Here is a 16,427-nt window from a genome sequence, read left to right on the forward strand (position 1 = left end):
AGAGCCCCAGGCCAGAGAGTGCTTCAGTATCCTCCAAAGGCAAACTGTGATCTGAAAAGTAAATGCTGTGACAAGTACATGTGTTCTTTATTAGTAACTACAGTAATAAAAAGTGACACCTAGATGTGCTCATGAAAATTTATATCTGAAATTCTGCCAGCCTGATGATTCGTGCTACATTTTGCTCAGGCCCCTATCTTGATGACATAACAAATATGTTCTCTTTGATTGTTGTATTCTTGACTCTGAAGCTTTCCTTTCTTTATTGCTGTTTGAATAACCCCAATTGCTTTTGGAGAACAAAAGACACAGATCGTTATTTTGGAGACATGGAACTTGATTGCTTCTTTTTCATTTATACAAAGCACGGTTATGTGAAGAATGATTACTACAGTGGGAATCTAGACGAGTGGTAAGTACAATTTTCGTTTATGGATAAATTCAGATATAGCAATTCATGGATGCTGAGTAATAAGATCATATGTGCCTCCTAGCTGTCATTCTCTAGAACATAATATTAATTTTGTGTTTAATGGCTGGTCATTTCGCTAGTTATGTTACTTTTATGTGTTGCTTGTTTATTGTGATTTTTTAATCACAATCCAGTTAGATACTGAATGAATATATTACACTATTGACCTTGCTTTAGAGAGATTCTCTTTATATGCCAATTTCCATCTTATGTTTTTATGTGATGTTAGTACATGTTGCCTTTTCTGTGACTAAATGTCTGAGACATCTAGGGGTCCAGGTTAGTTGAGGCTGATGGTCTTCTTATGGTGTTGCCTACCTCCTAAGCTTCTTCCAGTCTTTTTCTAATTCAACCACAGGGATCCTCAAATTCAGTACAATGCTTGGGTGTAAGTATCTGCAGGTATCTCAGTCAGCTGCTTATTGGGCCACTCAGAGGACAACAATGCTAGTCTCCTGTTTGTAAGAACACCATATCATCAGTAATAGTGTCACTCCTCGGAGTATCCTTTGAGATGGAGCCTAATTTAGAGTGGTGACTGAATCTCCTTTCCCTCAGTTTTTTTCTCCATTTTTGTCACTGCAGGTTTTCTTTAGACAGAAATATTTCAGGGTCAGAGTTTTGACTGTGGGATGGCAACCCCAAATGTCCACATTATGTCCTGTCTTTCTCCTGGAAGTGGACTCTATAATTTCCTTCTACCCTCACTTGGACATTTCATTTAAGGATCTTGTATATTGTTTATATTATGATTAGGTATGGTCCTTGAACACATGATCTCTCCAATACTTTTCAAATGAAGATGTATTGTGTTTTGTCGAAAGCCTTTCAATATCTGAGATGATCATGTGAATTTTTGCGTTTGTTTTTATTGTAGATTACATCAGCAGATTTTCATATTGAGAATATATTTTGCACTCCTGGGATGCTTTTTACATTATCTCAACTATAGTACTAATTAGTATTAGACTTGCTTCATATGATAGTTAATTTTTTGATGCACATCTACAGAATAATTTACAATAACTCAGAGAATAATTCAAAATATTGACTTTGAACAATGCATAAATCTTTTCCTATTTTTCTTCCACAATTACCCTAACTTGTGTTACCATTTTTAAAAAGTATATTACCTATTTTAGGAAAACATATAATGTATTATCATCATATTTGATCCTTTCAAATAATTCTTCCATTTTTATTCATTCCCCTATGATATTATGTACAATCTTTAAAAAGCAGGTGAGGAAAAAGCAAAAATTCTTATGTGCAAATACACTGAAGTGATATGTAATTGTTAAATAAGATTATCAAACTGTATAAAAATATATCAAAGCAGATATATCCAGTAAAAATATGTTTAATAAAATAGAGAAGTTAAAATGAACCTATTAGAAACAGAACATATCTGAACAAATCTGAACTAAATAAAACCCAGGGGAGTTATGTAATAGCCAGTGATTGTAGGGAAAGAATGAATTTGTATAACCTAAGGGTAATATGTGAAGTGAGAGGAGTTCAGTCTGAACAGTAAAATGTTATAGCTACAACCAATTTTATATCACCAAATTTTGTACAGTCTCAAATAGACAATGAAATGAGATGAACTGTGTGGAATGAGGAAAAGAGTGTAAGAATTATTGTGGAATTTGCGTTAACTATTAATTGTTTAGATTTTGGCAATTGTTGACACAAACAAATTTGGCTAACTTTTTTTTCATTATGTTACGAAGGATCATGACATTTTTTAGTTCTGATTCTGTAAAGAGGTGTAACATTCTAGATAGTAGATAATTCTCATTTTTTCCCCACATGTTAGGTATAAGAGATAAAATGAAGGCATGGAAAGATTTAATGTTGGCTCAGGAACCTTTTCAAATAAATATATGACATACAAATATTTCACTGTGTTCAAGGAAAACAAGATAAACCTGTAGAAAATGTCTAAAATGACAGAAATCTGTTATTTTAAAATTCATATTTTTAAAAAAAATTTATTAAAATATTTTAAAAAGCACATTGTGTCTAACTGCAGAACACAGTTAAATAAGAGGTCAAAAGGAGAAGATAAGAGAAAATTCTGTAAGTGCTTAATATATTCATATGTATTTATGTATATATATTAGACTCAAGACGTCATAACAGAAGTAAATAAAATTCAATTCATCAAATTAAAAAAATTCAGATTTTAAATAATTTTGAACACCTCACATCCTGTTACATGACAATGAGGAACAGTGTCAACATGCATCACAAGATCCAAACTTTCACTGCATAAACCAGACTGAATTTTACTTAAGATTACCACAATTACAACCCATATCCTCAATGATTGGTGTGCTCTGTTTACAGGGTGACAGATAAGACCATCCACTTGATTTCCTCTGTTTATTTTGCCATTGAAGAAATCAATAGGAACATTTATATTTTACCTAATATTTCTCTACTAGTTAACATTCAATGTAACACAAGGAAAAATATTGAGATAAGAAATTGGTTCTTTAATAAAAAGAAAATTATTCCTAATTACTACTGTAAAAATCAGAGAAGATATTTAATTGTACTTGCGGGACCTCTATGGAAAGCATCTTATGAACTTGGACCAATCCTGTACTTCTCCAGAACTCCAGAGGTAAATCCCAGAGGGTTACACTTAATGAAATACTATCTTACCATAGTCTTAGTTTCTGAGTATGAAGGCTGACTAAAAGGCAGAGAATTCATTTATATCTATTCTGATCTATCAAATATAAAAATTAGATACTTTCTTTGGAAAAAACAACAACTTTATGACAAATGGTAGGGAGAGACAACATAATATGAAATGTTTTACCAGAAAATTTAATTTAACTGTGTTGTATAGCAATTCTCAAGAATTTGGATAAGATTTGAATAATGAGATGAAGAAACCACACTTTCTCACATGTCTAACATGTGCTCTAGCACACTTAGACCTTAGACTGAGCCCTATGCATTCCATTTCTTCATAGTGATGCTTATGGTCAATATCTTTCAGCTTTACTGTGGTTATTATAATTTCCGTCTAAGTGACCAGGAACAATTTCCTCATCTCTACCAGATGTCCCCCAAAGACACATCTCTACCATTAGCCATGGTGTCCCTAGCAGTTCACTTCAGGTGGAACTGGGTAGGACTGGTCATTAAAGAAGATGAGCATGGAATTCAATTCCTTTCTGAATTAAGAACAGAAATGAAGAGAAACATTGTCTGCTTAGCTTTTGTCACTATAATCCCAAATGATGTGCAGAAACCCTTTAAACACTATCATGAATATTATGAACAAATCATAACGTCAACAGCAAATGTTGTGATTGTCTACGGGGATAAAGAATCTCCTTTACAATATGCCTTGATGCTATGTCAATCTGAAGACTTTCCGAGACTCTGGGTCAGTGTCTCACAATTTGATATGATCACAAAAACAGGAGATTTCCTGCTTAACTCCATTCATGGAACTCTTATTTTTTCACATCAGCATTCTGAGATACCTGGTTTTAAACAATTTATGCAGACAGCGTACCCTTTAAACTACAGTAATGACATTTCTTTTGCTAATATGTGGTGGACTTACTTTAAGTGTTCTTTGCCACCACCTAATTGTATAACACTGAAGAACTGTACAACCGAAACACTGTTTAAATGGATTTCTGTGCCACACCTTGGAATGTCTATGAGTGAAACATGTTTTAGCTTATACAATGCTGTGTATGCTGTGGCCCACTCACTTCATGAGATGCATCTTCAACAAGCAGACACATTCTCAGAGAATGATGAAAAGTTACTGGAATTTAACCCTTGGAAGGTAATAATTATTACACTGAGTGGCATATATAACATAGGATGGCATTCATAATGGGAATCATAAAGTCAAAATCCATGTAAATATGCAACTTTATCTGAAATGCATGTATTTCAACACTTTACCACTGCATAAGAGGCTTATAATATTAGTTTCATAATTTATGTGACAGATAACAACTTGACACCAAATCAGCATTTCACAATCCAAATCATGAAATTTCCTCTGCTATTTCAATCATACATGCATCTCATGATTTTATCATTTGAAATTTTTTACTTATGAAATTAGTAAATGAAGTTAAGGAAATGACTTGGTTTTTACTTGAACAAAAAGTTTCTAATTAATGTCATGAATAGACCTCAAATAATTTCAAGTATTTTTTCCATATTTTGAACAATTGAGTTTTTAGTTTCCCTATCTTATGATCAAATAATACTGTTGGTAGAAAAAATAAATAATTTATTACTATTCTCCAAACATAAAACTCATGTGTCCATGTATTATGGGGTCAAATATAGTAAGGAAATGGTATTTGTAAAGCAAAATGAAACTTTAAATTATTTGGGATATATTTTACCTTTTCAGTGCTGAATACTTCTGATAAAGGTGGGTTTTAGGAGTGAATAATAGATCTGAGTGACATTTCAAACTTCATAATTTCTTTAGTAATGTGTGGGGATAGTTGAAACTAAAATGACAAATATGTTTTAGATGTTCTCTTTTCTGAAGACCATACAATTTGAAAACCCTGTTAGAGACCTAGTAAACATGAACCAGAATAGAAAACTGGATACAGACTATGATATTTTTTATATCATGGATTTCCTAGACCGATATGGACTTAAAATGAAAATCGGAAGATTTTCTGGTCATTTTCCAAATGGTGAACAACTGTTTCTGTCTGATGAAATGATAGAGTGGACTGCAGACATCAAGAAGGTAATTTAGTTATAATTTTAATACTTTACATGAAGCAAAACTACCTATAAATTTTTCTACTTTTGTTTTACTACGAAAAAAATTTTAACATTTCTTCATTCATTACTTTCTACCATCCTAAGTTCTCTCTCTTTCCATCTATTTGATCTCTATCTTACTCACTCTCTCATAAGTGTTTCAAGACATAAAAATCATCATAATGTCCATACAAGTTAATCATTTAAAACAGAACAATGTAATTTTGCTTTATAACATAATACTGTGTGTAAAGGGAAATCTTTCTTTGGCCTTCTCATGTTAATCACTACAGTGTTTAACATGTAATTTAAACTGTTTATTTCTGTAATGTATCTGATTTTCTTCAGACATTAGCCTCCAAATGCAGTGTGCCTTGCAGACCAGGACTCAGAAAATTCTTTCAGGAGGGAAAGGATGTCTGCTGTTTTGATTGTTACCCTTGTCCAGAAAATGAAATTTCTAACATGACAGGTAAGATTACTTTTCTCAAAGTTGAGTAATAAGTAAAAGTAATAAAATTGCTTATATCTCCAATATGCACAAAGTTTTCAAAAGTCTTTTTGGAAAGGGAAAGATAAATTAAAGTAAAAATAAAATCAATAACACTGACTTGATGTAATAAACTTTGTCTCTTGGACTATATTTTTGTTTCAAAATTCACCAGGCAATGAAAATAATGTGTCTTCAGAGTATTAAAGATTATGTATTTCTTATGGTGGTATGCTTCAAATTTATTGAAGATATAAATAATTCACATTTTTGAAATTTCTAACAATCATCAGATGTTAATTGATGTTATGTCATGCTTTTGAAGTATGCGTTTTTCATTGTCCTATGGTAGATCAATATTATCATTGACAGTTCACATTTTCAAATTTCATGTGGTTCACAGAGGAGTCTGTAGTCCCACATGGGGAACTCTAAATAACAACTTTTATTCTAAGATTTATATCTAGGATGCACAGTGATATCATAATTAAGTAGGTAGTGATATCTACATTGGGGTTAATAAAGTTTCAAACTGATTTTTCAAAGTAGTAGCCCATTAGGCTATGAAGTATAGAATTAATTGATGTTGGAGGGATTAGAAATCGCCAAGCAAATAACAGAAAATAAAACAACCAGGGCAGTATATAAATGGTTCCGTATCATTTGCATGTGAAAATTATGAAGATGAAGTGCATTTGAAAAAATTGCACTAAAATATTAACCAATTTTCACTACACAACCTATATACTACAGTAAGATTTGGAAATACTGAGTTATATATAAAAGAAAAATTATTAAAACTATTATCAATATGAATGATGTTATAGCACATGTATCAAATCAAATAAACAGTGAAATTTATTGACTTTTCTGATGGTTGAGTACTGGACAGTAAATTTCATTAAATTTGCCTTGCTCCTATATGTTTTTCTTTTTCTTGTAAATAGAGTCTTCTCTTATACAGTACTTCCAGCCACATTTCCTTTTCTATTCTTCTTGGATTACTACCAAGTCCCTATCTTGGAGACCATTCCCCTTTTATTTAATGTACAGTAAAGTGTGGATATCCAAAAGAAGATAGTGAAACAGGACAAAAGAAGATACAATAAGACAAGTCAAAGTCATTATATTAAGGATGGACAAGGCAACCCAGTAGGAGAAAGTGAGTTTCAAAGGCCAGCAAACAGGCAGAGCTATACCTACTCTCACTGTGAAGAGTTCCACCAAAACTCAAGCTAACAGCCATACCATATTTGCAGAGGACATGGTGCAAATCTACAAAGTCATCAATGATGCTTTAATTTTTGTGATTCTCATGGGAGATTCTCACCTAATTGAAATGGAAGAATATGGTTTTTTTTTCTGGTGTTTTGCATTCCCTATGTATTTTTCAACTTTTCCTACACTATTCTTCTGAAGGGAGGCACATGATAAAGATGTCTAATTTAGATTCTCTCTGCATGCCTGACTAAGGGTCTATACACTTGCTCTTATCTGCTACTTAGAAAGCTTCTCTGCCGATGCCAAGATCTGGCACCAATGTAACAATATATATATTGTTACATATATATATAATGTGTAATATATAAATTAGAAATCATTCCTTAAGGTTTTTTTTAGGGAATAGTACTATTTGAGATTTTCTAATTCTCTGGAATATCTATTGTCCAGATTGTGACCATCCAAGTAGGGTTGAACATGGACTCTTTGTAGAGTAGGTATCAAGTTAAATCAGTCATTGGTTGGGTATTTCAACAAGTTATATGCTACCATTGTTCCAGCACATCTTGCAACTTGGTGATATTGTAGGTGGAAGGTATAGTAGATATTGTAACATCTGTGTTTATCTTTGCATAGCCTATTGTATAAGACTTCTGGCCCATACCAAATGCATCTTTCCATATTCAATAACTAGAGTCGAAGTTGTCATCAGCAATGGAGTCTTGATATCAGGTTTCAGATGGTTATATTTTGACCAAGCATCAACATGGGTTGTTTACAGATTTTCTTGTCAACTGCTCAGTCAATAACTCAACCAATTTTAACCCAGCACTCTACTTTCCTGGTTGCCAAAGAGCACACAATTTAGCCTCTGTAATCTCCATTAATAGAAATCTTCTTAAGGGCCATCCCATAGATTTCAAAAGTTTCTACAATACTGTATTTCCACATGGTCAACCAAAAACCTTCAAATTCCAACAGTTCCCTCTTCATTCTCCTTCCACAACCCCAAAACAGCCCGCTTACTCTTCTGTCTTCTGCCCTGAACAACAAAAAGGATCTATTTTATTTCCTCATTCCAGTAAGACTGATGCTCTAGTGCCTCAGACGTCTTAATTATCTAGAGTTAGTGCATTATTTGTATTTATCATTTGTTAACAGCTAATATCAACTTTTAAATTAAGGATACTACATCTGTTTTCTAGATGTGGGTTATGTGACTCAGGATTATGTTTTCTAGTTTCATTCATTTGTCAGAAAATTTCATGGTGTCATTTTGTTTTTAACAACTGAGTAATACTATATTATATAAATGTATGCTATTTTCTTTATGCAGGCTTATTTGAAGTACAGCTACTTGTTTTCAGTCTCTGATTATTAGACTTTAGACACAAAAACATAGTTGAAAAATTCTCCTTGTGTTATGAGAGAGTAGTAGACAAATACACAAGAGTGGTATAGCTGGGTTCGGCAATAGAGCTATTCCTAGTTTTCTGATGAATTGCCTTATATCTTTCATAGTTGTTTTATAAGTTTGTATTCTAATCAGCAATGGAGATATGTTCCCTTTGCCCCACATGCTTGCTTCCATGAACTATCACTGGTGTTATTGAATTTAGCCATTTGACAGGTAAAGATGGAATCTCAAAATGGATTTGAATTGCATTTCCATAATGGCTGAGGATGATGAAAGTCTAAGTTTTTCACAGCCCTTTAAGACTCCTCTTTTTAGAATTCTCTATTTAATTCTGTATCTAAATTTTAAATTGCATTTTTTCTTATCTAGTTTCCTGAAAAAATATTTTGGATATTATCCTTCCTTTGAATGAAAAGGGGGTAAAAAGATTTACTAACCCTTAGGCTTTTTTTTTTAGTTTTTGTGTGTCTTTGCTTTAAAGAAGATGTTCAATTACGTAATGACCCATTATAAGTTGTTGGTGTTATTGCCTGGTTAGTGGTCTTTTGTTTTGAAAGCCACGGCTTGGGTCAATGTATTCTTTTGACCATTCTCTTACACTCAGGTACAATGTGTCTAATTTTATGTTAATGTCTTTGATCCAATTAGACAGGAGAATTGTGTATGGAAATAAATATGGATCTATTCATATTCTACATACAGACATCCAGTTTAACCCACACTGTTTCTTAAACATTCCTTCCCCCCTGCAAGAGTGTATTTCTGAATTCTTTATGCAATACCAAAGACCCATAGGTATCTGAATTTATCTCTCATCATCAATTCCTTTCCATTGATCAATGCGCCTACTTTTATGCCAATATCATACAACTTTTAGTACTATAGTTCTATGCTACAAATTGAAATCAGAAATATTGATTCACTTTGCAACTTTGTTATTGTTCAAGATTAGAAAATGTTCTTGTTTCCTTATTTGCTGAAGCTCATGCTAGACTGCTTGGTCAATTGTTGTGCATAAGAACTTAGAGTGCTGCTGAGCTTGAGACAAGGGGAGACTTGAGATATCCCCATCATCACAAGGTTTCTATCTAGAAAACATTCAGTGATTGTCCCTTAACCACTTGTAACATCTAACAGTAATTTATACATCATGAAGAGAAATTTAATTCAAACAAATTATAAATATTTAATGATTCACTGCTGAATTATCATTTATCTTGTTACCATTACCTGAATGTTACCAAGTCACAGGTAAAAGTACTTCTTTAAATATCCTACCTTCCCTGTTGTATTGGTTAACCATTAAACAGGTAATGTCACTGGTTAATCACTGAACAGGCCTGAGAATTGTTTAATAATTAAGCATAGATTAACACTGCTTAGTCATTAGAGGGGGTGTGCCTCTGGTTATCCATTAGCCAGGAAGTTGATTGACTGTTCAACAAAGGCTGCAGGAGCCACAGAACCTGCTTAGTCAGAATGAGTTCCAAACAGCAATGTGGGAAACTGAACAATGGCCACTTCATCCCTGCACTGGGCTTTGGCTCCTAGAAGCCAGAAGAGGTTCCTGAAAATAAGCCACTTGAGGTTATCCTTTTAGCTCTAGAGGCTGGGTTCCGCCATATTGATACTGCATATGTGTACCAAACTGAAAGCCATGTAGGGCAGGCTATTCGAAGCAAGACTGCAGCCGGCTTTGTGAAAAGAGAAGACATTCCTCACTACAAAGCTTTGGTGGAATTTCCATAGACCAGAGCTGGTTTGATCTATCTTGGAAAAATCACTGAAAAACCTTCAGCTGGATTATGTTGACCTCTATATTATACATGATTCAATGCAAATGAAACCAGGAGAAGATCTGTTTCCAGAAGATGAGCATGGAAAAACATTATTTGGCTCAGTGGATATCTGTGTCACATGGGAGGCCATGGGGAAGTGTAAGGATGCAGGATTGGTCAAGTCTATTGGAGTGTCCAACTTTAATAGCAGGCAGCTGGAGAAAATTCTGAATAAGCCTGGGCTCAGATACAAGCCTGTCTGCAGCCAGGTGGAATCCCATCTCTACCTAAACCAGAGCAAGCTGCTGAACTATTTTAAGTCAAAGGACATTGTTCTAGTTGCCTACTGTGGTCTTGGATCTCAACGACCTAAGAGATGGACAAACCCAAGCTCTCCAGTTGTCTTGAATGTCCCAGTTCTTTGTGACATGGCAAAAAATGCACAAGCAAAGCCCAAATCAGAATGCCCTTCACTACCAACTTCAAGGTGGAAGTGTGCTTCTTGCCCAGAGTTACAAAGAGAATGAGATAAAAGACAACATACATGTATTTGAATTTGGGCTACTGTTAGAGGATATGAAAATCCTAGATAGCCTGAACAGAAATTTGAGATATGTGCCTGTTCCATTTGGAGAGGGACACCCAGAACGCCCCTTTTCTCATGAATTTTAATGTGGAAACCTGTGTCATGACTTCAACACAATGTCTCAAAGTTCTTCTATATGGACAGTGATGTATGTGACATTCCAGATGCTGCTGATTCAACATATGTCACTTCTGCTCAGTCTGAGCTGCCTGACAACCCTCCTTCACCCAAAGCTGCATCCACCAGTCCAGAACATAAGACATTACATTTTCATTATTTTTGAAATCGTTGTAATGCTTGTAATAAAGGTCTTTCTTTGGTCAGGAAAAAAAAAAAAGAGAAAATGTTCTATCAAAGTCTATAAAAATAATACGTGTTGGTATTTTAATGTGATTGACTGAATCCATGTGTTGAATTTGGAAGGATGACTATTTTACTATGTTACTTAACTAATCTAAGACATCGAGAGATCTTTCAATCTTCTGATACTATTTAAATCATTTCCGTCAAAGTTTTGTGATTTATGTTTTTCTTATTGTTCTTTCATTTGTTTAGCCATAGATTCCATAAGATATTTTACTTTATTTGAGTTAATTTTGAAAGGTGTTTTTTTCTCTTATTTCTTCTTCAATCAATTTGTCATTTATATATAGGGAACCTTCTGATTGTGTGTGTGTGTGTGTGTGTGTGTGTGTGTGTGTGTGTGTGTTAATCTTGTATCCAGCTACTTTGCTGATAATTTTTATCAGCTACTGGAATGTTGAGGGACACATGTGTTTACAACCATGTCATCAGTAAATAATGATGATTTGACTTTAATCTCTCTAAATTGTGTAGCTTGACACTCTTCAGTGTCCTCCTGCTCTAACTAAAACACCAAGCAGTATTCTGAATAGATAGTGAAATAGTGGTATCAATCTTGGTCCTGATATAAATATATTATTTATATAATTTTTTATTTGGTTTCTTTCTTTCTTTCTTTCTTTCTTTCTTTCTTTCTTTCTTTCTTTCCTTCCTTCTTCCTTTCTTTCTTTATCAATTCTTGATCTTAGAGCCTGAGCTGTTGGCGTTCTGTTCATCAAATATTGCCCTGTGCCAATGAGTTCAAGGCTCTTTACAAATTTCTCTTCTATTGGATTCAGTGTATCTGGTTTTAGGTTAAAGTCCTTGATCTACTTTGACTTGAGCTTTGTGCAAGGTGATTAATATGGACCTACTTCCATTCTCTTATATACAGACCACCAGTTAGACCAGCACCATTTATTAAAGATGCTTATTTTTTCACTATATTTTTGGATTCTTTGTCAAAGACCAAGTGTCTGTCAGTGTATAGGATTACTTCTGGGTTTTCCATTTAATTCCATTGATCAACCTGTCTGTCTCTGAACTAGTACTGTGGAGTTTTTAATCACTATTGCTTTGTAGTACAGCCTGAGGTCAGGAATGGTTATTTCCCCTTTCTGTCCTTTATTGTTGAGAATTGTTTTGGCTGTCCTAGGATTTTTGTTTTTTCATATGCAGTGAAAAATTGCTCTTTCCATGTCTCTGAAGTATTGTGTTGGAATTTTGATACAGGTTACATAGAATTGCAGATTGCTCTTGGTGATGAATTCATTTTCATTATGTTAATTATACCAATACATGAGCATAGAAGATCTTTACATCTTTTGAAGTCTTCTTCAATTTCTTTTTCCAGATATTTGAAGTTCTTTCCATAGAGATCTTTCACTTGTTTGATAAGAGTGAAACTCATATATTTTATACAATTTGTGGATATTGTGAAGGGGTACTGTGTCCCTTATTTCCTTCTCAGAATGTTTATCATTTGTATAAAGGAAGGCTACTAATTTGTTTGTGTTAATTTTATATCCTGCCATTTTGCTGAAATTGTTCATCTACTGTAGGAATCCTTTGGTGGAATTTTGAGGATCAGTTATATATAATGTCATATCATCTGAAAATACCTTGGGTACTTCCTTTACAATTTGTATCCCTGATTCTCTTTGGTGGTCTTATTGCCCTTGATAGAACTTTAATTTCTATATTTAAAAGTTATGAGGAAAGAAGAAAAACTATCTGATCATTTTTAAGTGGATAAAAATATGGAGTATTTAAATACTTCTACTCATCAATTTAGACAACACTGTTCAGCAAAATCAAAAAGAAAATAGAAAAGGAACCCAAATGTACATCTTTGAATGCAGAGACTCAGTACTAGGAAAAGAACACCACTTTTCACTTTGATCTATTAGCTTAATTTGATTGAAGAAACTGAACATATTATTGTGTAAACTACCAGTATACGAGCGGAACGAATCTCAAAAACCTTCAACTACTAAAATCTGTCAAAATTATTTTTGAGGCATTTATCATTATTTAGAGCATGATATTTTTTAATAATTACTACAGCCTAGGGGTACTGTATAGTCAAGTCTTATATAAATTTGTAAAACTGCCATATAATGTGCCCTTCCACAATTCACACACTGAAACATAAAACTGAAGGTGATATTTTTGACATATAAAGGAATTGGGTGATGTTTTTTCATGTTGTCTCTTCCTGATTGATGTTATTGTAGCTGTTTATAATACGTTTATTTTGAAGATTATAATATGATTGCATTATTTCTTTCCCTATCTTTTCTAAAAATCTCTCAAATACTCTCTCCTTATTTGTTTTCGAATTTATGACATTTTATTAAGTGCGCTCTCTCTCTCTCTCTCTCTCTCTCTCTCTCTCTCTCTCTCCCTCTCTCGCTCTCTCACACTCTCGTTCTCTCTCGGAATATATATATATGATAGATAGATAGATAGATAGATAGATAGATAGATAGATAGGTAGATAGATATTTCTAGGTACAAACAAATCATTCTATATATTACATGTATGCTTACAGAGAAGATAAGGTTATTATCCAAATAAAATTAATTGGTATATGCCTCTCAGGTGAACACAATTTAACTCACTTTCCATATTCCTCTGTTATCTATAATTCTCTAAGATAGAATTATGCATGATGTCCCTTCCCTACTCCAATGGGTCAGATTCTTTGTTTTTATTTTCAGGCAGCTCAGGGTTAAGAAGCCCTTTTTAGTTAGATGTTTATGGGTGTTATCTGTGGCCTTCCTAGAAGATACACACTTATATAAGACTCTCTTGTTCTCTAGCTCTTTCTCCCTTTAAACACATTTTTTTCTTTGTAATTTTCTAGCCCTAACTGAGTAATTGATTTTGTAGAGGTATTAATTGGACTGCATTCCAAAACTATAAATTTTTATTGTCTATGGTTTTCTCTATGTGTCTCTTTCAAAGGTAAGTTTCCATATTGAATGATAAGGAGTATAAATATTTGTATGTGTAAGAACAAACATTTAGAAGCCAGTTTGGAATTCTAATATTTTAGTAAAATTTGACTGTAAGTTATTTTCCAAGTCATGGAATAGTACAGTTTATATGCCCAAATATTTGCTTCAGACCACACGTAGGACCGCACTTTCTGCTAATACATAGATCCACTGACACATCTTCTGAGTTCATTTTTGTATAATATATTCAATTATAAGTGAAAATTGTGTGATTCTATGAGTGATCAATCTAAGGCATATTATCGTGGAAACATAAAAATTATGCAACAGTACAGTTTTGATTTTGAAAAATATAATAAAATATATATATATTATATATAATATATTATATTATGTATTATGTATTTCATATATATATATATATATTAGATAACTATGAAGAAATGCTTGCATAAAGATTAGAAGAATTGGAAATTAGGATTACATCTTATGAATCTCCCATAATTAAGTTTGCATCTAAGACAAGATTAGTCTAATTTACTTATGATTTTTTAAAGCATAAAGTTAGTGTATCTGATAATACTTTCCTTTCTGTACTAGACATGAATCAGTGTGTGAAGTGTCCAGAGGATGAGTATGCCAATACAGACCAAACTGACTGCCTCAAAAAAGTTGTGACATTTCTGGATTTTGAAGACCCCTTGGGAATGGCTCTGGCTGGCTTGGCTTTGTGCTTCTGTGCTTTTACAGCTATTGTACTCTGTGTCTTCTTGAAACACCGAGACACTCCCATAGTCAAGGCCAATAATGAAACTCTCAGCTATGTCCTATTAATTTCTCTCATATTTTGTTTTATCTGTTCCTTGCTCTATATTGGTTATCCCAGTATGTTGAGCTGCATCCTGGAGCAAATCATATTTGCCATTGCGTTCACTGTGGCTGTCTCTAGTGTCTTAGCCAAGACAATTATTGTAGTACTAGCATTTAAGATCACTGTTCCAGGAAGAAGAATGAGTTGGCTGCTGCTTTCAAGGGCACCTAATTACATCATTCCCATATGTACCATGATCCAATTGATTCTCTGTGGAATCTGGCTGGGAACTTCTCCTCCATTTGTTGATGCTGATATTCACATGGTACATGGTCACATCATCATTGTTTGTAACAAAGGTTCAGCAATTGCTTTTTATGGTGTCTTGGGATACATGGGCTCTCTTGCTCTAGCAAGTTTCACTGTAGCTTTCCTGGCCAGGAATCTGCCTGACACATTCAATGAGGCCAAGCTCCTGACATTCAGCATGCTGGTGTTCTGCAGTGTCTGGATCACCTTCCTCCCTGTCTACCATAGCACTAAGGGCAAGGCTATGGTTGCTATGGAGGTCTTCTGTATCTTGGCCTCAAGTGCAGGGATACTCCTTTGCATATTTGTCCCAAAGTGCTACATTATTCTGTTGAGACCACAAATAAACTCTTCTTATGTGTTTAGGAAAATGCAAGCTAATGCTAAAAATATCAATAGAATTTAACTGCTTAAATAGTACACAAAACATATCTACATGATCACCATACTGTTTCTATATATTAAAATATTATGTGGGTTTCTAAGATTAAAAAATGTAGAAAACAATTGGAACAATAAAGATTTAATATGTGATGAGGATGTCAGTCTATTGGATCAAAACATGCAATCAGATACTTTTATACTTTTAATGCTGATATGTTTTATCATCGAAACATCTAATATCTGAAAATTATTACTTGGGTATAAAAATTATTTCATTTGACACCTATTTTCCAGTACTAATTTTATGTTCTTTTTAGATTCCAGAAAAATATTTTGCCATTCAGAATGTGTTTATATAATGTATATATTGCCATATAGATTTAAGAAGAAAACCTTATATTTTGATCTAGACCTGCAGGAAATCTACAAAACATGATTTAAAAAATTTCTATGTGAATGGTATCCCAGTACATGAGATGATAAGAATAAAATGTAAGGCTCATGTGAGGATGCTTGTATCTGTCTCAGACTAAAAAATAGAATAATCCTTGGATATGAAGGCAGAGAGGGAATTTGGTGGAAGAGGGAAGAGGTTGGTGTTCAGGGTAATCAGGAGGATAAGGTATAGGGACATATAGGGAGAGAGGGCAAGGTAGGTAAACAAAAAATGACAGTAAGTTTAGAAGGAGGAGTCTCAATGATATGTCAAAGACCTATGGTAGGGGATGCTCCAAGGAATCTAGGAGGGTCATTCTAGCTGAGACTGCTGCCAGTGTGGGATCTGGAGCCTGAAATGGCTACCCGCTGTAGACAAGCAGGACTCCCAGAGGACACCAACTAAAAACCCTTCAACCCATAATTTGTGCTGCAGACC

At 33.7% G+C, this 16,427-nt stretch overlaps 1 protein-coding gene and 1 pseudogene across 1 annotated transcript; both read left to right on the forward strand.

Moving 5' to 3' along the window:
• Positions 1-212: 212 nt before the first annotated feature.
• Positions 213-15,575, forward strand: LOC114627016 (vomeronasal type-2 receptor 116-like). Its single transcript, XM_028774678.1, has 6 exons — positions 213-412; positions 2,825-3,104; positions 3,489-4,295; positions 5,007-5,234; positions 5,600-5,723; positions 14,650-15,575. Exons 1-6 carry the CDS (start codon positions 216-218, stop codon positions 15,573-15,575), a joined length of 2,562 nt encoding a protein of 853 aa, XP_028630511.1. The 5' UTR covers positions 213-215.
• LOC114627017 lies at positions 9,859-10,829 on the forward strand (annotated as a pseudogene).
• Positions 15,576-16,427: the final 852 nt, after the last annotated feature.

Source organism: Grammomys surdaster, unplaced genomic scaffold (assembly GCF_004785775.1).
Source record: "Grammomys surdaster isolate TR1022 unplaced genomic scaffold, NIH_TR_1.0 242, whole genome shotgun sequence".
Lineage (NCBI taxonomy): Eukaryota > Metazoa > Chordata > Mammalia > Rodentia > Muridae > Grammomys > Grammomys surdaster.

Excerpts from the sequence above, each read along its gene's own strand:
- LOC114627016 (XM_028774678.1), top strand. The coding sequence starts at position 216 with ATGTTCTCTTTGATTGTTGTATTCTTGACTCTGAAGCTTTCCTTTCTT. Across the intron at positions 413-2,824 it reads AGTGGGAATCTAGACGAGTG|GGTGACAGATAAGACCATCC; the intron begins GTAAGTACAATT and ends CTCTGTTTACAG. Across the intron at positions 5,235-5,599 it reads GGACTGCAGACATCAAGAAG|ACATTAGCCTCCAAATGCAG; the intron begins GTAATTTAGTTA and ends GATTTTCTTCAG.